Source organism: Leptodactylus fuscus (genome assembly GCF_031893055.1).
Source record: "Leptodactylus fuscus isolate aLepFus1 chromosome 5 unlocalized genomic scaffold, aLepFus1.hap2 SUPER_5_unloc_1, whole genome shotgun sequence".
Classification (NCBI taxonomy): domain Eukaryota; kingdom Metazoa; phylum Chordata; class Amphibia; order Anura; family Leptodactylidae; genus Leptodactylus; species Leptodactylus fuscus.
Window position 1 is genome coordinate 96,498 of NW_027439806.1, and position 21,050 is coordinate 117,547.

Consider the following 21,050-nt stretch of genomic DNA (forward strand, 5'->3'; position numbering starts at 1 on the left):
AGACGTCGTCCCTCAGACCATCACCCCCCAAGATGTCAACCCGCAAGACATCTTCCCATGGAGAGCTGTACCCTAGTCCCTCTGTCATCCTAAAAGATACGCGGTCAGTACAGCCGTCTTACACAGGAAGAAAGCCGGAATATTATAATGTTCAAACATCAGTTCTGTCAACTTCTCCCGCTTGGCCCGGGCGTTCCACTGAAAAACAAAAAGAATAATAAAGCCCCGCCCCCTGCAGGGTGATACAGATAGGATATACCTATGAGACTGCCCCCCCCCCGTAGGGTGATACAGAGGAGGAGCTATTAGCTGCCCCGCCCCCTGCAGGGTGATACAGAGGAGGAGCTATGAGCCTGCCCCGCCCCCTGCAGGGTGATACAGATAGGATATACCTATGAGACTGCCCCCCCCCCCCGTAGGGTGATACAGAGGAGGAGCTATTAGCTGCCCCGCCCCCTGCAGGGTGATACAGAGGAGGAGCTATGAGCCTGCCCCGCCCCCTGCAGGGTGATACAGAGGAGGAGCTATGATCCTGCCCCGCCTCCTTCAGGGTGATGCAGACAGGAGGAGCTATGAACTGCCCCGCCCCTTGCAGGGTGATGCAGACAGGAGGAGCTATGAACTGCCCCACCTCCTGCAGGGTGATACAGACAGGAGGAGCTAGGAGCCTGCCCCACCCCCTACAGGGTGATACAGACAGGAGGAGCTATGAGCCTGCCCCGCCCCCTGCAGGGTGATACAGAGGAGGAGCTATGATCCTTCTTCGCCTCCTGCAGGGTGATACAGACAGGAGGCGCTATGAGCTGCCCCGCCCCCTGCAGGGTGATACAGAGGAGGAGCTATAAGCCTGCCCCACCCCCTACAGGGTGATACAGACAGGAGGAGCTATGACATTGCCCCGCCCACCACAGGGTGATACAGACAGGAGGAGCTATGAGCCTGCCCCACCCCCTACAGGTTGATAATACTCACGGGTGCTTCGGACATGAGGATGGGGTGTAGGGCGGGGTCAGACTTCAGGTGCTTGTTGAAGGTGTGGTCCAGGATGGCCTGGAAGGCGTCCCAGTCCTCAACTATAGGAGGAAAACAGGAGTGAGCAGTGATAAGGGGGACAGAGAAACACCCCAAATGTGGAGTCATAAGCTACACCCCCTAATTACCATGACCCACACTAAATCTACATAGGGTCACATTGTAGTTATCCTCTAGTCACCTCCAGAGCTGCAGTCAAAGACATCACACATACAGCTAAAGTCAGACTGTCCTGCTGCACTGCATTGTGGGAGGAGAAATGTCTGATGGTATCTGCAGATATCTGAGCGGTCTCCTCTGTGCTGCTGATGGAAGAGGAGGAGGATCTGAAGGACAATGTAGTGGTGGAGGTCATAAAGAAGGAGGAGATGATGGAGGAGGTGATGAAGAAGGAGGAGGTGATGAAGGTGGTGATGGAGGAGGTGATGGAGGTGGTGATGAAGAAGGAGGAGGTGATGAAGAAGAGGGAGGTGATGGAGGTGGTGATGAAGAAGGAGAAGGTGATGGAGGTGGTGATGGAGGAGGTGATGGCGGTGGAGGAGGTGATGGTGGTGGAGGAGGTGATGGAGGTGGTGATGAAGAAGGAGGAGGTGATGGAGGTGGTGATGAAGAAGGAGGAGGTGATGGAGGTGGTGATGGAGGAGGTGATGGCGGTGGAGGAGGTGATGGAGGTGGAGGAGGTGATGGAGGTGGAGGAGGATATGGAGGAGGTGATGGAGGTGGAGGAGGTGATGGAGGTGGAGGAGGATATGGAGGAGGTGATGGAGGTGGAGGAGGTGATGGAGGTGGTGATGAAGAAGGAGGAGGTGATGGAGGTGGTGATGAAGAAGGAGGAGGTGATGGAGGTGGTGATGGAGGAGGTGATGGCGGTGGAGGAGGTGATGGTGGTGGAGGAGGTGATGGAGGTGGAGGAGGATATGGAGGAGGTGATGGAGGTGGAGGAGGTGATGGAGGTGGTGATGAAGAAGGAGGAGGTGATGGAGGTGGTGATGAAGAAGGAGGAGGTGATGGAGGTGGTGATGGAGGAGGTGATGGCGGTGGAGGAGGTGATGGAGGTGGAGGAGGTGATGGAGGTGGAGGAGGATATGGAGGAGGTGATGGAGGTGGAGGAGGTGATGGAGGTGGAGGAGGATATGGAGGAGGTGATGGAGGTGGAGGAGGTGATGGAGGTGGTGATGAAGAAGGAGGAGGTGATGGAGGTGGTGATGAAGAAGGAGGAGGTGATGGAGGTGGTGATGGAGGAGGTGATGGCGGTGGAGGAGGTGATGGAGGTGGAGGAGGTGATGGAGGTGGAGGAGGATATGGAGGAGGTGATGGAGGTGGAGGAGGTGATGGAGAAGGTGATGGAGGTGGAGGAGGATATGGAGGAGGTGATGGAGGTGGAGGAGGAGATGGAGGAGGTGATGGAGGAGGTGATGGAGGTGGAGGAGGTGATGGAGGTGGAGGAGGTAATGGAGGAGGAGGAGGTGATGGAGTTGGAGGAGGTGATGGAGGAGGTCATGAAGAAGGAGGAGGTAATGGAGGAGGTGATGAAGAAGGAGGAGGTGATGGAGGTGGTGATGGAGGAGGTGATGGCGGTGGAGGAGGTGATGGAGGTGGAGGAGGTGATGGAGGTGGAGGAGGATATGGAGGAGGTGATGGAGGTGGAGGAGGTGATGGAGGTGGAGGAGGATATGGAGGAGGTGATGGAGGTGGAGGAGGTGATGGAGGTGGTGATGAAGAAGGAGGAGGTGATGGAGGTGGTGATGAAGAAGGAGGAGGTGATGGAGGTGGTGATGGAGGAGGTGATGGCGGTGGAGGAGGTGATGGTGGTGGAGGAGGTGATGGAGGTGGAGGAGGATATGGAGGAGGTGATGGAGGTGGAGGAGGTGATGGAGGTGGTGATGAAGAAGGAGGAGGTGATGGAGGTGGTGATGAAGAAGGAGGAGGTGATGGAGGTGGTGATGGAGGAGGTGATGGCGGTGGAGGAGGTGATGGAGGTGGAGGAGGTGATGGAGGTGGAGGAGGATATGGAGGAGGTGATGGAGGTGGAGGAGGTGATGGAGGTGGAGGAGGATATGGAGGAGGTGATGGAGGTGGAGGAGGTGATGGAGGTGGTGATGAAGAAGGAGGAGGTGATGGAGGTGGTGATGAAGAAGGAGGAGGTGATGGAGGTGGTGATGGAGGAGGTGATGGAGGTGGAGGAGGTGATGGAGGTGGAGGAGGATATGGAGGAGGTGATGGAGGTGGAGGAGGTGATGGAGAAGGTGATGGAGGTGGAGGAGGATATGGAGGAGGTGATGGAGGTGGAGGAGGAGATGGAGGAGGTGATGGAGGAGGTGATGGAGGTGGAGGAGGTGATGGAGGTGGAGGAGGTAATGGAGGAGGAGGAGGTGATGGAGTTGGAGGAGGTGATGGAGGAGGTCATGAAGAAGGAGGAGGTAATGGAGGAGGTGATTGAGGAGGTCATGAAGAAGGAGGAGGTGATGGAGGTGATGGAGGAGGTGATGGAGAAGGTGATGGAAATGGAGGAGGTGATGGAGGTGGAGGAGGTGATGGAGGAGGTAATGGAGGAGGTGATGGAGGTGGAGGAGGTGATGGAGGTGGAGGAGGTAATGGAGGAGGTGATGGAGGTGGAGGAGGAGGTAATGGAGGAGGTGATGGAGGTGGAGGAGGAGATGGAGGAGGTGATGGAGGAGGTGGAGGAGGTGATGGAGGTGGAGGAGGTAATGGAGGAGGAGGAGGTGATGGAGTTGGAGGAGGTGATGGAGGAGGTCATGAAGAAGGAGGAGGTAATGGAGGAGGTGATTGAGGAGGTCATGAAGAAGGAGGAGGTGATGGAGGTGGAGGAGGTGATGGAGGAGGTGATGGAGAAGGTGATGGAAATGGAGGAGGTGATGGAGGTGGAGGAGGTGATGGAGGAGGTAATGGAGGAGGTGATGGAGGTGGAGGAGGTGATGGAGGTGGAGGAGGTAATGGAGGAGGTGATGGAGGTGGAGGAGGAGGTAATGGAGGAGGTGATGGAGGTGATGGAGGAGGTGATGGAGGTGGAGGAGGTGATGGAGGAGGTCATGGAGGTGGAGGAGGTGATGGAGGTGGAGGAGGTGATGGAGGAGGTAATGGAGGAGGTGATGGAGGTGGAGGAGGTAATGGAGGAGGTGATGAAGGAGGTGATGGAGGTGGAGGAGGTGATGGAGGTGATGGAGGAGGTGATGGAGGTGGAGGAGGTGATGGAGGTGGAGGAGGTGATGGAGGAGGTCATGGAGGAGGTGATGGAGGAGGTCATGAAGAAGGAGTAGGTGATGGAGGAGGTGATGAAGGAGGTCATGAAGAAGGAGGAGGTAATGAAGGAGGTCATGGAGGAGGTCATGAAGAAGGAGGAGGTGATGGAGGAGGTCATGAAGAAGGAGGAGGTTATGGAGGAGGTGATGGAGGAGGTCATGAAGAAGGAGGAGGTTATGGAGGAGGTGATGCAAATCTACCTCAGCTGGATCATGTGACTGTGGTCATGTGACTATCGTTATGTCACTCAGTAGCTATTTTGTGACACTGAGTTTTATCTTGTGAGTGGCAGCCATGTTTTCCTCCACATTTCGGGGTTGTCTTCCATGTTAGGGGTGGGACTGGCTACCGATTTCATGTCTGTCCCCTGACCCTACAGATGCCCTCACCCATGGGAATGGAGGATTATGGGTAATGATTGCAGTAAGGAGCAGCCGGGAAGCACAGGATGGCACATGATGGGCGGAGAGCTGGCAGACAACACACATGGCTTGGTTTGGCGTATCGGTCTCACTCATGCCGTTCTTCAGCGGTGACGTGACCTCGGTCAGCGGCCGCGGGACATGTAGACATGTTGTATCGATGTAATACACCCGGCTCAGCTTCCGATCCTTCTCCAGCTCTGAGGATAGAGACTCATCTGGAGAGAAAACCCCCAAGGTGGTCGGAAAGTCGGCCTAAACAATAAAGAAGCAGAATACATGATGGTGGTTGTTGTGTGGGGCAGGGAGACAACCTCATCTGCACCCAGTGGCCAAAACACCCCGAACCATGGGGGACACCTCACTTAGGCTGCGAAAACCATAACTATAGACGCCCAAAATTTCTTCAGTAGGTTGATACCTTGGGACAATCTTCGCCGGCATAACCAGCCCGAACTGAGTAGGATCCAATATCAAATACGAGAGCCCCGACCTCATCTACGAGAAGAGAAGAAGAGAAAAGGAAATCGGAATAATACACTCAGCGACCAAAAATAACTCCGCCCACAAATAGAAAGATCCAATCACTGTAAACCTCGTCTTACAGTTCTGTCTCAGGCAGAGGTGTGGTCTGAACCCTGAGGGACCTAGATGGAGATCTCTAATGGTGTCTGATGCTGAAGCCTACACCCCTGAGGGACCTAGATGGAGATCTCTAATGGTGTCAGATGCTGAGGCCTACACCCCTGAGGGACCTAGATGGAGATCTCTAATGGTGTCTGATGCTGAGGTCTACACCCCTGAGGGACCTAGATGGAGATCTCTAATGGTGTCTGATGCTGAGGCCTACACCCCTGAGGGACCTAGATGGAGATCTCTAATGGTGTCTGATGCTGAGGCCTACACCCCTGAGGGACCTAGATGGAGATCTCTATTGGTGTCTGATGCTTAGGCCTACACCCCTGAGGGACCTAGATGGAGATCTCTATTGGTGTCTGATGCTTAGGCCTACACCCTTGAGGGCCTAGCTGAAGATCTCTGATGTCAAAGTCTACACTGCTGATGGACCTGGGTGGAAATCTCTAATAGATGCTGATGCCTACATTTCCTAATAAAACATGATGTTGTGGCCTACATTTCTAATCAGGATGTAGTGAGTACAGGTAGCGCCGGGCATAGTCAGTACAGGTAGAGCAGGATGTAGTAAGTACAGGTAGAGCAGGATGTAGTGAGTACAGGTAGAGCAGGACGTAGTCAGTACAGGTAGAGCAGGATGTAGTAAGTACAGGTAGAGCAGGATGTAGTGAGTACAGGTAGAGCAGGATGTAGTGAGTACAGGTAGAGCAGGATGTAGTGAGTACAGGTAGAGCAGGATGTAGTGAGTACAAGTAGAGCAGGACGTAGTCAGTACAGGTAGAGCAGGATGTAGTGAGTACAGGTAGAGTAGGATGTAGTCAGTACAGGTAGATTAGGATGTAGTGAGTACAGGTAGAGCAGGACGTAGTCAGTACAGGTAGATTAGGATATACTCAGTACAGGTAGAGCAGGAAATAGTGAGTACAGGTAGAGCAGGATGTAGTGAGTACAGGTAGAGCAGGAAATAGTGAGTACAGGTAGAGCAGGATGTAGTGAGTACAGGTAGAGCAGGACGTAGTCAGTACAGGTAGATTAGGATAAACTCAGTACAGGTAGAGCAGGAAATAGTGAGTACAGGTAGAGCAGGATGTAGTGAGTACAGGTAGAGTAGGATGTAGTGAGTACAGGTAGAGCAGGACGTAGTCAGTACAGGTAGAGCAGGATGTAGTGAGTACAGGTAGAGCAGGATGTAGTGAGTACAGGTAGAGCAGGACGTAGTCAGTACAGGTAGAGCAGGATGTAGTAAGTACAGGTAGAGCAGGATGTAGTGAGTACAGGTAGAGCAGGATGTAGTGAGTACAGGTAGAGCAGGATGTAGTGAGTACAGGTAGAGCAGGATGTAGTGAGTACAGGTAGAGCAGGACGTAGTCAGTACAGGTAGAGCAGGATGTAGTAAGTACAGGTAGAGCAGGATGTAGTGAGTACAGGTAGAGCAGGATGTAGTGAGTACAAGTAGAGCAGGACGTAGTCAGTACAGGTAGATTAGGATATACTCAGTACAGGTAGAGCAGGAAATAGTGAGTACAGGTAGAGCAGGATGTAGTGAGTACAGGTAGAGTAGGACGTAGTCAGTACAGGTAGATTAGGATATACTCAGTACAGGTAGAGCAGGAAATAGTGAGTACAGGTAGAGCAGGATGTAGTGAGTACAGGTAGAGTAGGATGTAGTGAGTACAGGTAGAGTAGGATGTAGTGAGTACAGGTAGAGTAGGATGTAGTCAGTACAGGTAGCGCCAGACGTAGTGAGTATAGGTAGAGCAGGACGTAGTGAGTACAGGTAGAGCAGGATGTAGTGAGTACAGGTAGAGTAGGATGTAGTCAGTACAGGTAGAGCAGGACATAGTCAGTACAGGTAGAGCAGGACGTAGTGAGTACAGGTAGAGCAGGATGTAGTAAGTACAGGTAGAGCAGGATGTAGTGAGTACAGGTAGAGCAGGACGTAGTGAGTACAGGTAGAGCAGGATGTAGTGAGTACAGGTAGAGCAGGATGTAGTGAGTACAGGTAGAGTAGGATGTAGTGAGTACAGGTAGAGCAGGAAATAGTGAGTACAGGTAGAGCAGGATGTAGTGAGTACAGGTAGAGCAGGATGTAGTGAGTACAGGTAGAGCAGGAAATAGTGAGTACAGGTAGAGCAGGATGTAGTGAGTACAGGTAGAGCAGGATGTAGTGAGTACAGGTAGAGCAGGAAATAGTGAGTACAGGTAGAGCAGGATGTAGTGAGTACAGGTAGAGCAGGACGTAGTGAGTACAGGTAGAGCAGGATGTAGTGAGTACAGGTAGAGCAGGATGTAGCGAGTACAGGTAGAGTAGGATGTAGTGAGTACAGGTAGAGCAGGAAATAGTGAGTACAGGTAGAGCAGGATGTAGTGAGTACAGGTAGAGCAGGATGTAGTGAGTACAGGTAGAGCAGGAAATAGTGAGTACAGGTAGAGCAGGATGTAGTGAGTACAGGTAGAGCAGGATGTAGTGAGTACAGGTAGAGCAGGAAATAGTGAGTACAGGTAGAGCAGGATGTAGTGAGTACAGGTAGAGCAGGACGTAGTCAGTACAGGTAGATTAGGATATACTCAGTACAGGTAGAGTAGAATATAGTGAGTACAGGTAGAGCAGGATGTAGTGAGTACAGGTAGAGCAGGATGTAGTGAGTACAGGTAGAGTAGGATGTAGTGAGTACAGGTAGAGCAGGAAATAGTGAGTACAGGTAGAGCAGGATGTAGTGAGTACAGGTAGAGCAGGATGTAGTGAGTACAGGTAGAGCAGGAAATAGTGAGTACAGGTAGAGCAGGATATAGTGAGTACAGGTAGAGCAGGACGTAGTCAGTACAGGTAGATTAGGATATACTCAGTACAGGTAGAGCAGGATATAGTGAGTACAGGTAGAGCAGGATGTAGTGAATACAGGTAGAGCAGGATGTAGTCAGTACAGGTAGAGCAGGATGTAGTCAGTACAGGTGAAGCAGGACATAGTGAGTACAGGTAGAGCAGGATGTAGAGAGTACAGGTAGAGCAGGACGTAGTGAGTACAGGTAGAGTAGGATGTAGTGAGTACAGGTAGAGTAGGATGTAGTGAGTACAGGTAGAGCAGGATGTAGTGAGTACAGGTAGAGTAGGATGTAGTGAGTACAGGTAGAGCAGGATATAGTGAGTACAGGTAGAGCAGGATGTAGTGAGTACAGGTAGAGCAGGACGTAGTCAATACAGGTAGAGCAGGATGTAGTGAGTACAGGTAGAGCAGGATGTAGTGAGTACAGATAGAGCAGGATGTAGTCAGTACAGGAAGAGCAGGACGTAGTGAGTACAGGTAGAGCAGGATGTAGTGAATACAGGTAGAGCAGGATGTAGTGAATACAGGTAGAGCAGGATGTAGTGAGTACAGGAAGAGCAGGATGTAGTGAGTACAGGAAGAGCAGGACGTAGTGAGTACAGGTAGAGTAGGATGTAGTGAGTACAGGTAGAGCAGGATGTAGTGAGTACAGGTGGAGCAGGACGTAGTGAGTACAGGTAGAGTAGGATGTAGTGAGTACAGGTAGAGCAGGATGTAGTGAGTACAGGTAGAGTAGGATGTAGTGAGTACAGGTAGAGCAGGATGTAGTGAGTACAGGTGATTAGGATATACTCAGTACAGGTAGAGCAGGATGTAGTGAGTACAGGTAGAGCAGGATGTAGTGAGTACAGGTAGAGTAGGATGTAGTCAGTACAGGTAGATTAGGATGTAGTGAGTACAGGTAGAGCAGGACGTAGTCAGTACAGGTAGATTAGGATATACTCAGTACAGGTAGAGCAGGAAATAGTGAGTACAGGTAGAGCAGGATGTAGTGAGTACAGGTAGAGCAGGAAATAGTGAGTACAGGTAGAGCAGGATGTAGTGAGTACAGGTAGAGTAGGATGTAGTGAGTACAGGTAGAGCAGGATGTAGTGAGTACAGGTAGAGCAGGATGTAGTCAGTACAGGTAGATTAGAATATACTCAGTACAGGTAGAGCAGGATGTAGTGAGTACAGGTAGAGCAGGATGTAGTGAGTACAGGTAGAGCAGGATGTAGTGAGTATAAGTAGAGTAGGATGTAGTGAGTACAGGTAGAGCAGGATGTAGTGAGTACAAGTAGAGCAGGATGTAGTGAGTACAGGTAGAGCAGGATGTAGTGAGTACAGGTAGAGCAGGACGTAGTCAGTACAGGTAGATTAGGATATACTCAGTACAGGTAGAGCAGGAAATAGTGAGTACAGGTAGAGCAGGATGTAGTGAGTACAGGTAGAGTAGGACGTAGTCAGTACAGGTAGATTAGGATATACTCAGTACAGGTAGAGCAGGAAATAGTGAGTACAGGTAGAGCAGGATGTAGTGAGTACAGGTAGAGTAGGATGTAGTGAGTACAGGTAGAGTAGGATGTAGTGAGTACAGGTAGAGTAGGATGTAGTGAGTACAGGTAGAGTAGGATGTAGTCAGTACAGGTAGCGCCGGACGTAGTGAGTATAGGTAGAGCAGGACGTAGTGAGTACAGGTAGAGCAGGATGTAGTGAGTACAGGTAGAGTAGGATGTAGTCAGTACAGGTAGAGCAGGACATAGTCAGTACAGGTAGAGCAGGACGTAGTGAGTACAGGTAGAGCAGGATGTAGTGAGTACAGGTAGAGCAGGACGTAGTGAGTACAGGCAGAGCAGGATGTAGTGAGTACAGGTAGAGCAGGATGTAGTGAGTACAGGTAGATTAGGATGTAGTGAGTACAGGTAGAGCAGGATATAGTGAGTACAGGTAGAGCAGGATGTAGTGAATACAGGTAGAGCAGGATGTAGTCAGTACAGGTAGAGCAGGATGTAGTCAGTACAGGTAGAGCAGGACGTAGTGAGTACAGGTAGAGCAGGACGTAGTGAGTACAGGTAGAGCAGGATATAGTGAGTACAGGTAGAGCAGGATATAGTGAGTACAGGTAGAGCAGGATGTAGTGAGTACAGGTAGAGCAGGATGTAGTGAGTACAGGTAGAGCAGGATGTAGTGAGTACAGGTAGAGCAGGATATAGTGAGTACAGGTAGAGCAGGATGTAGTGAGTACAGGTAGAGCAGGACGTAGTGAGAACAGGTAGAGCAGGACGTAGTGAGTACAGGTAGAGCAGGATATAGTGAGTACAGGTAGAGCAGGATGTAGTGAGTACAGGTAGAGCAGGACGTAGTCAGTACAGGTAGAGCAGGACATAGTCAGTACAGGTAGAGCAGGACATAGTCAGTACAGGTAGAGCAGGACGTAGTCAGTACAGGTAGAGCAGGACGTAGTCAGTACAGGTAGAGCAGGACATAGTCAGTACAGGTAGAGCAGGACGTAGTGAGTACAGGTAGAGCAGGAAATAGTGAGTACAGGTAGAGCAGGATGTAGTGAGTACAGGTAGAGCAGGATGTAGTGAGTACAGGTAGATTAGGATATACTCAGTACAGGTAGAGTAGAATATAGTGAGTACAGGTAGAGCAGGATGTAGTGAGTACAGGTAGAGCAGGATGTAGTGAGTACAGGTAGATTAGGATGTAGTGAGTACAGGTAGAGCAGGATATAGTGAGTACAGGTAGAGCAGGATGTAGTGAATACAGGTAGAGCAGGATGTAGTCAGTACAGGTAGAGCAGGATGTAGTCAGTACAGGTAGAGCAGGACATAGTGAGTACAGGTAGAGCAGGATGTAGTGAGTACAGGTAGAGCAGGACGTAGTGAGTACAGGTAGAGCAGGACGTAGTGAGTACAGGTAGAGCAGGATATAGTGAGTACAGGTAGAGCAGGATGTAGTGAGTACAGGTAGAGCAGGACGTAGTCAGTACAGGTAGAGCAGGATGTAGTGAGTACAGGTAGAGCAGGATGTAGTGAGTACAGGTAGAGCAGGATGTAGTGAGTACAGGTAGAGCAGGACGTAGTGAGTACAGGAAGAGCAGGACGTAGTGAGTACAGGAAGAGCAGGACGTAGTGAGTACAGGAAGAGCAGGACGTAGTGAGTACAGGTAGAGTAGGATGTAGTGAGTACAGGTAGAGCAGGATGTAGTGAGTACAGGAAGAGCAGGACGTAGTGAGTACAGGTAGAGTAGGATGTAGTGAGTACAGGTAGAGCAGGATGTAGTGAGTACAGGTGGAGCAGGACGTAGTGAGTACAGGTAGAGTAGGATGTAGTGAGTACAGGTAGAGCAGGATGTAGTGAGTACAGGTAGAGTAGGATGTAGTGAGTACAGGTAGAGCAGGATGTAGTGAGTACAGGTGATTAGGATATACTCAGTACAGGTAGAGCAGGATGTAGTGAGTACAGGTAGAGCAGGATGTAGTGAGTACAGGTAGAGTAGGATGTAGTCAGTACAGGTAGATTAGGATGTAGTGAGTACAGGTAGAGCAGGACATAGTCAGTACAGGTAGATTAGGATATACTCAGTACAGGTAAAGCAGGAAATAGTGAGTACAGGTAGAGCAGGATGTAGTGAGTACAGGTAGAGCAGGAAATAGTGAGTACAGGTAGAGCAGGATGTAGTGAGTCCAGGTAGAGTAGAATGTAGTGAGTACAGGTAGAGCAGGATGTAGTGAGTACAGGTAGAGCAGGACGTAGTCAGTACAGGTAGATTAGGATATACTCAGTACAGGTAGAGCAGGAAATAGTGAGTACAGGTAGAGCAGGATGTAGTGAGTACAGGTAGAGTAGGATGTAGTGAGTACAGGTAGAGCAGGACGTAGTCATTACAGGTAGATTAGGATATACTCAGTACAGGTAGAGCAGGAAATAGTGAGTACAGGTAGAGCAGGATGTAGTGAGTACAGGTAGAGTAGGATGTAGTGAGTACAGGTAGAGCAGGATGTAGTGAGTACAGGTAGAGCAGGATGTAGTGAGTACAGGTAGAGCAGGATGTAGTGAGTACAGGTAGAGCAGGATATAGTGAGTACAGGTAGAGTAGGATGTAGTGAGTACAGGTAGAGCAGGATGTAGTGAGTACAGGTAGAGCAGGATGTAGTGAGTACAGGTAGAGCAGGATGTAGTGAGTACAGGTAGAGCAGGATGTAGTGAGTACAGGTAGATTAGGATGTAGTGAGTACAGGTGATTAGGATATACTCAGTACAGGTAGAGCAGGATGTAGTGAATACAGGTAGAGCAGGATGTAGTCAGTACAGGTAGAGCAGGATGTAGTCAGTACAGGTAGAGCAGGACATAGTGAGTACAGGTAGAGCAGGATGTAGTGAGTACAGGTAGAGCAGGACGTAGTGAGTACAGGTAGAGCAGGATGTAGTGAGAACAGGTAGAGCAGGATGTAGTGAGTACAGGTAGAGCAGGACGTAGTCAGTACAGGTAGAGCAGGATGTAGTGAGTACAGGTAGAGCAGGATGTAGTGAGTACAGGTAGAGCAGGATGTAGTGAGTACAGGAAGAGCAGGACGTAGTGAGTACAGGTAGAGCAGGATGTAGTGAATACAGGTAGAGCAGGATGTAGTGAGTACAGGAAGAGCAGGATGTAGTGAGTACAGGAAGAGCAGGACGTAGTGAGTACAGGTAGAGTAGGATGTAGTGAGTACAGGTAGAGCAGGATGTAGTGAGTACAGGTGGAGCAGGACGTAGTGAGTACAGGTAGAGTAGGATGTAGTGAGTACAGGTAGAGCAGGATGTAGTGAGTACAGGTAGAGTAGGATGTAGTGAGTACAGGTAGAGCAGGATGTAGTGAGTACAGGTAGAGCAGGATGTAGTGAGTACAGGTGATTAGGATATACTCAGTACAGGTAGAGCAGGATGTAGTGAGTACAGGTAGAGCAGGATGTAGTGAGTACAGGTAGAGTAGGATGTAGTCAGTACAGGTAGAGCAGGATGTAGTGAGTACAGGTAGAGTAGGATGTAGTGAGTACAGGTAGAGCAGGACGTAGTCAGTACAGGTAGATTAGGATATACTCAGTACAGGTAGAGCAGGAAATAGTGAGTACAGGTAGAGCAGGATGTAGTGAGTACAGGTAGAGCAGGAAATAGTGAGTACAGGTAGAGCAGGATGTAGTGAGTACAGGTAGAGCAGGACGTAGTCAGTACAGGTAGATTAGGATAAACTCAGTACAGGTAGAGCAGGAAATAGTGAGTACAGGTAGAGCAGGATGTAGTGAGTACAGGTAGAGTAGGATGTAGTGAGTACAGGTAGAGCAGGACGTAGTCAGTACAGGTAGATTAGGATATACTCAGTACAGGTAGAGCAGGAAATAGTGAGTACAGGTAGAGCAGGATGTAGTGAGTACAGGTAGAGTAGGACGTAGTCAGCACAGGTAGAGCAGGATGTAGTGAGTACAGGTAGAGTAGGATGTAGTGAGTACAGGTAGAGTAGGATGTAGTCAGTACAGGTAGAGCAGGATGTAGTGAGTACAGGTAGAGCAGGATGTAGTGAGTACAGGAAGAGCAGGACGTAGTGAGTACAGGTAGAGCAGGATATAGTGAGTACAGGTAGAGCAGGATGTAGTGAGTACAGGTAGAGCAGGATGTAGTGAGTACAGGAAGATTAGGATGTAGTGAGTACAGGTGATTAGGATATACTCAGTACAGGTAGAGCAGGAAATAGTGAGTACAGGTAGAGCAGGATGTAGTGAGTGCAGGTAGAGCAGGATGTAGTGAGTACAGGAAGATTAGGATGTAGTGAGTACAGGTGATTAGGATATACTCAGTACAGGTAGAGCAGGAAATAGTGAGTACAGGTAGAGCAGGATGTAGTGAGTACAGGTAGAGCAGGACGTAGTCAGTACAGGTAGATTAGGATTTACTCAGTACAGGTAGAGCAGGAAATAGTGAGTACAGGTAGAGCAGGATGTAGTGAGTACAGGTAGAGCAGGACGTAGTCACTACAGGTAGAGCAGGATGTAGTGAGTACAGGTAGAGCAGGATGTAGTGAGTACAGGTAGAGCAGGATATAGTGAGTACAGGTAGAGTAGGATGTAGTGAGCACAGGTAGAGCAGGATGTAGTGAGTACAGGTAGAGTAGGATGTAGTGAGTACATGTAGAGTAGGATGTAGTCAGTACAGGTAGAGCAGGATGTAGTGAGTACAGGTAGATTAGGATGTAGTGAGTACAGGTGATTAGGATATACTCAGTACAGGTAGAGCAGGATGTAGTGAGTACAGGTAGAGCAGGACGTAGTCAGTACAGGTAGATTAGGATGTAGTCAGCACAGGTAGAGCAGGATGTAGTGAGTACAGGTAGAGTAGGATGTAGTGAGTACAGGTGGAGCAGGACGTAGTGAGTACAGGTAGAGTAGGATGTAGTGAGTACAGGTAGAGTAGGATGTAGTGAGTACAGGTAGAGTATGATGTAGTGAGTACAGGTAGAGCAGGATGTAGTGAGTACAGGTAGAGCAGGAAATAGTGAGTACAGGTAGAGCAAGATGTAGTGAGTACAGGTAGAGTAGGATGTAGTGAGTATAGGTAGAGCAGGACGTAGTGAATACAGGTAGAGCAGGATGTAGTGAGTACAGGTAGAGCAGGACGTAGTGAGTACAGGTAGAGCAGGATGTAGTGATTACAGGTAGAGTAGGATGTAGTGAGTACAGGTGGAGCAGGATGTAGTGAGTACAGGTAGAGCAGGATGTGGTGAGTACAGGTAGAGCAGGATGTAGTGAGTACAGGTAGAGCAGGACGTAGTGAGTACAGGCAGAACAGGATGTAGTGAGTACAGGTAGAGCAGGACGTAGTGAGGACAGGTAGAGCAGGACGTAGTCAGTACAGGTAGAGCAGGATGTAGTGAGTACAGGTAGAGCAGGATGTAGTGATTACAGGTAGAGCAGGATGTAGTGAGTACAGGTAGAGTAGGATGTAGTGAGTACAGGTGGAGCAGGATGTAGTGAGTACAGGTAGAGCAGGATGTAGTGAGTACAGGTAGAGCAGGATGTAGTCAGTACAGGTAGAGCAGGATGTAGGGAGTACAGGTAGAGTAGGATGTAGTGAGTACAGGTAGAGCAGGATGTAGTCAGTACATGTAGAGCAGGATGTAGTGAGTACAGGTAGAGCAGGACGTAGTGAGTACAGGTAGAGCAGGACGTAGTGAGTACAAGTAGAGCAGGATGTAGTGAGTACAGGTAGAGCAGGATGTAGGGAGTACAGGTTGAGCAGGATGTAGTGAGTACAGGTAAAGCAGGATGTAGGGAGTACAGGTAGAGTAGGATGTAGGGAGTACAGGTAGAGCAGGACGTAGTGAGTACAGGTAGAGCAGGATGTAGTCAGTTTAGGTAGAGCAGGACGTAGTGAGTACAGGTAGAGTAGGATGTAGTGAGTACAGGTAGAGCAGGACGTAGTGAGTACAGGTAGAGCAGAATGTAGGGAGTACAGGTAGAGTAGGATGTAGTGAGTACAGGTAGAGCAGGATGTAGTCAGTACAGGTAGAGCAGGATGTAGTGAATACAGGTAGAGCAGGACGTAGTGAGTACAAGTAGAGCAGGATGTAGTGAGTACAGGTAGAGCAGGATGTAGGGAGTACAGGTAGAGCAGGATGTAGTGAGTACAGGTAAAGCAGGATGTAGGGAGTACAGGTAGAGTAGGATGTAGGGAGTACAGGTAGAGTAGGACGTAGTGAGTACAGGTAGAGCAGGATGTAGTCAGTTTAGGTAGAGCAGGACGTAGTGAGTACAGGTAGAGTAGGATGTAGTGAGTACAGGTAGAGCAGGACGTAGTGAGTACAGGTAGAGCAGGATGTAGTGAGTACAGGTAGAGCAGGATGTAGTGAGTACAGGTAGAGCAGGATGTAGTGGGTACAGGTAAAGCAGGATGTAGGGAGTACAGGTAGAGCAGGATTTAGGGAGTACAGGTAGAGCAGGATGTAGGGAGTACAGGTAGAGTAGGATGTAGGGAGTACAGGTAGAGTAGGACGTAGTGAGTACAGGTAGAGCAGGATGTAGTCAGTTTAGGTAGAGCAGGACGTAGTGAGTACAGGTAGAGCAGGATGTAGTCAGTTTAGGTAGAGCAGGACGTAGTGAGTACAGGTAGAGCAGGATGTAGTCAGTTTAGGTAGAGCAGGACATAGTGAGTACAGGTAGAGCAGGATGTAGTCAGTTTAGGTAGAGCAGGACGTAGTGAGTACAGGTGGAGCAGGATGTAGTGAGTACAGGTAGAGCAGGATGTAGTGAGTACAGGTAGAGCAGGACGTAGTGAGTACAGGCAGAGCAGGATGTAGTGAGTACAGGTAGAGCAGGATGTAGTGAGTACAGGTAGATTAGGATATACTCAGTTCAGGTAGAGCAGGATGTAGTCAGTACAGGTAGAGCAGGATGTAGTGAGTACAGGTAGAGCAGGATGTAGTGAGTACAGGTAAATTAGGATATACTCAGTTCAGGTAGAGCAGGATGTAGTGAGTACAGGTAGAGCAGGATGTAGTGAGTACAGGTAGAGCAGGATGTAGGGAGTACAGGTAGAGTAGGATGTAGTGAGTACAGGTAGAGCAGGATTTAGTGAGTACAGGTAGAGCAGGATGTAGGGAGTACAGGTAGAGTAGGATGTAGTCAGTACAGGTAGAGCAGGATGTAGTGAGTACAGGTAGAGCAGGACGTAGTGAGTACAGGTAGAGCAGGATGTAGTGAGTACAGGTAGAGCAGGATGTAGGGAGTACAGGTAGAGTAGGATGTAGGGAGTACAGGTAGAGTAGGACGTAGTGAGTACAGGTAGAGCAGGATGTAGTCAGTTTAGGTAGAGCAGGACGTAGTGAGTACAGGTGGAGCAGGATGTAGTGAGTACAGGTAGAGCAGGACGTAGTGAGTACAGGCAGAGCAGGATGTAGTGAGTACAGGTAGAGCAGGATGTAGTGAGTACAGGTAGAGCAGGATGTAGTGAGTACAGGTAAATTAGGATATACTCAGTTCAGGTAGAGCAGGATGTAGTGAGTACAGGTAGAGCAGGATATAGTGAGTACAGGTAGAGCAGGATGTAGTGAGTACAGGTAGAGCAGGATGTAGTCAGTACAGGTAGAGCAGGATGTAGTGAGTACAGGTAGAGCAGGATGTAGTGAGTACAGGTAGAGCAGGATGTAGGGAGTACAGGTAGAGTAGGATGTAGTGAGTACAGGTAGAGCAGGATGTAGTGAGTACAGGTAGAGTAGGATGTAGTCAGTACAGGTAGAGCAGGATGTAGTGAGTACAGGTAGAGCAGGACGTAGTGAGTACAGGTAGAGCAGGATGTAGGGAGTACAGGTAGAGTAGGATGTAGGGAGTACAGGTAGAGTAGGACGTAGTGAGTACAGGTAGAGCAGGATGTAGTCAGTTTAGGTAGAGCAGGACGTAGTGAGTACAGGTAGAGCAGGATGTAGTCAGTTTAGGTAGAGCAGGACGTAGTGAGTACAGGTGGAGCAGGATGTAGTGAGTACAGGTAGAGCAGGACGTAGTGAGTACAGGCAGAGCAGGATGTAGTGAGTACAGGTAGAGCAGGATGTAGTGAGTACAGGTAAATTAGGATATACTCAGTTCAGGTAGAGCAGGCTTCAGGCTGTGCAGAGGGTGTTGTGGGCGCAGGGTATTGCAGCAGGCAGAGCAGGCACTATAGGATGCATTTGAGAGGAAACATGAGGTAGATGGGTAACCAGGGGTTAATGGTGACATGCTACATAGACAGGGTGAGTTCCCAGCATGCAGTGGGCAGGCAGCGGAGGATGCAGTGCAGATTTTACCTCCCCCATACACTCCTCCACTCATTCTGTCTGGACACCTGAGGACACAATGTCTGGGCAGCTCTGATCATTACCTTCTGCCCCTTTAAGTGGGGTCCGCCCTCCTGCTGCCAGCTCTGGGGATGCTCCAATGGGTGTTCAGGCCTGACTCATTTCTGTCTCCTCATTGGTCTACAGGAAAGTCACTCAGAGGATCTTTAAGAAACGACTGTGTCGGCTGACATTAAACCATTCTCAAGAAGAAGGGGGGGCTCTTAAAGGGGCAGCGTACAAATAACTCACCAGCTGATGACATATAGCATACAGTCATACAGCTCTGTATAGCAAGCTGCAGAAGAGGAGGGTGGCTGACACTATCCAGGGGAGCAGCCGCTAGTATGTAAGGTGGGGGGTAGAGGTTACCAACCAGTACATGTAAACTATATACACCCAGGGTATAAAACAATATCCACCGAGGGAGTGGAAGGCGCCTGGTTGTGCTGCTGTGATTATATAAGGCTCCTTAAGAGCAAATAGCAACTTTGGGTCATGTACCAAGAGTGACGATTACAGTGCCTGGAGGTACAGAAAGTGGGGGGCCCTACACAGTCTAGGAGATGGGAGGTATACAGGTGTGAGGGTGGTGGTGACATGGTCTAGGAGATGGGAAGTATACAGGTGTGAGGGTGGTGCTGGCATGGTCTAGGAGATGGGAAGTATACAGGTGTGAGGGTGGCATGGTCTAGGAGATGGGAGGTATACAGGTGTGAGGGTGGCATGGTCTAGGAGATGGGAGGTATACAGGTGTGAGGGTGGTGCTGGTATGGTCCGGGAGATGGGAGGTATACAGGTGTGAGGGTGGTGCTGGTATGGTCCTGGAGATGGGAGGTATACAGGTGTGAGGGTGGTGCTGGTATGGTCCGGGAGATGGGAGGTATACAGGTGTGAGGGTGGTGCTGGTATGGTCTAGGAGATGGGAGGTATACAGGTGTGAGGGTGGTGCTGGCATGGTCTAGGAGATGGGAGGTATACAGGTGTGAGGGTGGTGGTGGCATGGTCTAGGAGATGGGAGGTATACAGGTGTGAGGGTGGTGGTGGCATGGTCTAGGAGATGGGAGGTATAAAGGTGTGAGGGTGGTGCTGGCATGGTCTAGGAGATGGGAGGTATACAGGTGTGAGGGTGGTGGTGGCATGGTCTAGGAGATGGGAGGTATACAGGTGTGAGGGTGGTGGTGGCATGGTCTGGGAGATGGGAAGTATACAGGTGTGAGGGTGATGCTGGTATGGTCTAGGAGATGGGAGGTATACAGGTGTGAGGGTGGTGCTGGTATGGTCTAGGAGATGGGAGGTATACAGGTGTGAGGGTGGTGCTGGCATGGTCTAGGAGATGGGAGGTATACAGGTGTGAGGGTGGTGGTGGCATGGTCTAGGAGATGGGAGGTATACAGGTGTGAGGGTGGTGCTGGCATGGTCTAGGAGATGGGAGGTATACAGGTGTGAGGGTGGTGGTGGCATGGTCTAGGAGATGGGAAGTATACAGGTGTGAGGGTGATGCTGGTATGGTCTAGGAGATGGGAGGTATACAGGTGTGAGGTTGGTGCTGGTATGGTCCGGGAGATGGGAAGTATACAGGTGTGAGGGTGGTGGTGGCATGGTCTGGGAGATGGGAAGTATACAGGTGTGAGGGTGATGCTGGTATGGTCTAGGAGATGGGAGGTATACAGGTGTGAGGGTGGTGGTGGTATGGTCTAGGAGATGGGAAGTATACAGGTGTGAGGGTGGTGCTGGTATGGTCCTGGAGATGGGAGGTATACAGGTGTGAGGTTGGTGCTGGTATGGTCTGGGAGATGGGAAGTATACAGGTGTGAGGGTGGTGGTGGCATGGTCTAGGAGATGGGAGGTATACAGGTGTGAGGGTGGTGGTGGAATGGTCTAGGAGATGGGAAGTATACAGGTGTGAGGGTGGTGGTGGCATGGTCTAGGAGATGGGAGGTATACAGGTGTGAGGGTGGTGCTGGTATGGTCTAGGAGATGGGAGGTATACAGGTGTAAGGGTGGTGCTGGTATGGTCTAGGAGATGGGAGGTATTCAGGTGTGAGGGTGGTGGTGGCATGGTCTAGGAGATGGGAGGTATACAGGTGTGAGAGTGGTGGTGGCATGGTCTAGGTGATGGGAGGTATACAGGTGTGAGGGTGGTGCTGGTATGGTCTAGGAGATGGGAGGTATACAGGTGTGAGGGTGGTGGTGGCATGGTCTAGGTGATGGGAGGTATACAGGTGTGAGGGTGGTGGTGGCATGGTCTAGGAGATGGGAAGTATACAGGTGTGAGGGTGGTGGTGGCATGGTCTAGGAGATGGGAGGTATACAGGTGTGAGGGTGGTGCTGGTATGGTCTAGGAGATGGGAGATATACAGGTGTGAGGGTGGTGCTGGTATGGTCTAGGAGATGGGAAGTATACAGGTGTGAGGGTGGTGCTGGTATGGTCCGGGAGATGGGAAGTATACAGGTGTGAGGGTGGTGGTGGCATGGTCTAGGAGACGGGAGGTATACAGGTGTGAGGGTGGTGGTGGCATGGTCTAGGAGATGGGAGGTATACAGGTGTGAGGGTGGCATGGTCTAGGAGATGGGAGGTATAAGAGTGTGAGGGTGATGCTGGTATGGTCCGGGAGATGGGAAGTATACAGGTGTGAGGGTGGCATGGTCCTGGAGATGGGAGGTATACAGGTGTGAGGGTGGCATGGTCTAGGAGATGGGAAATATACAGGTGTGAGGGTGGCATGGTCTAGGAGATGGGAAGTATACAGGTGTGAGGGTGGTGCTGGTATGGTCCAGGAGATGGGAGGTATACAGGTGTGAGGGTGGTGCTGGCATGGTCTAGGAGATGGGAGGTATACAGGTGTGAGGGTGGTGGTGGCATGGTCTAGGAGATGGGAGGTATTCAGGTGTGAGGGTGGTGGTGGCATGGTCTAGGAGATGGGAGGTATACAGGTGTGAGAGTGGTGGTGGCATGGTCTAGGTGATGGGAGGTATACAGGTGTGAGGGTGGTGCTGGTATGGTCTAGGAGATGGGAGGTATACAGGTGTGAGGGTGGTGGTGGCATG

The 21,050-nt window shown here is 50.2% G+C and overlaps 1 protein-coding gene across 3 annotated transcripts in view; it reads right to left on the reverse strand.

Annotated features, from left to right (window-relative positions):
• Positions 1-18,047, reverse strand: part of ACTL6B (actin like 6B) — a 29,655-nt gene extending 11,608 nt beyond the window's left edge. For 2 of the 3 annotated variants that reach the window (XM_075261193.1, XM_075261192.1), the window contains exons 1-5: positions 17,970-18,047; positions 5,137-5,213; positions 4,808-4,970; positions 973-1,073; positions 101-198 (exon numbers count right to left, since the gene is read on the reverse strand). In XM_075261193.1, the coding sequence (XP_075117294.1) occupies positions 101-198; positions 973-1,073; positions 4,808-4,970; positions 5,137-5,213; positions 17,970-17,994 (464 nt within the window). In that variant the 5' untranslated portion in view covers positions 17,995-18,047. The remainder of the gene's footprint in view (positions 1-100; positions 199-972; positions 1,074-4,807; positions 4,971-5,136; positions 5,214-17,969) is intronic. The other variant, XM_075261194.1, reaches the window with a different exon arrangement.
• Between the last annotated feature and the right edge of the window lie 3,003 nt (positions 18,048-21,050).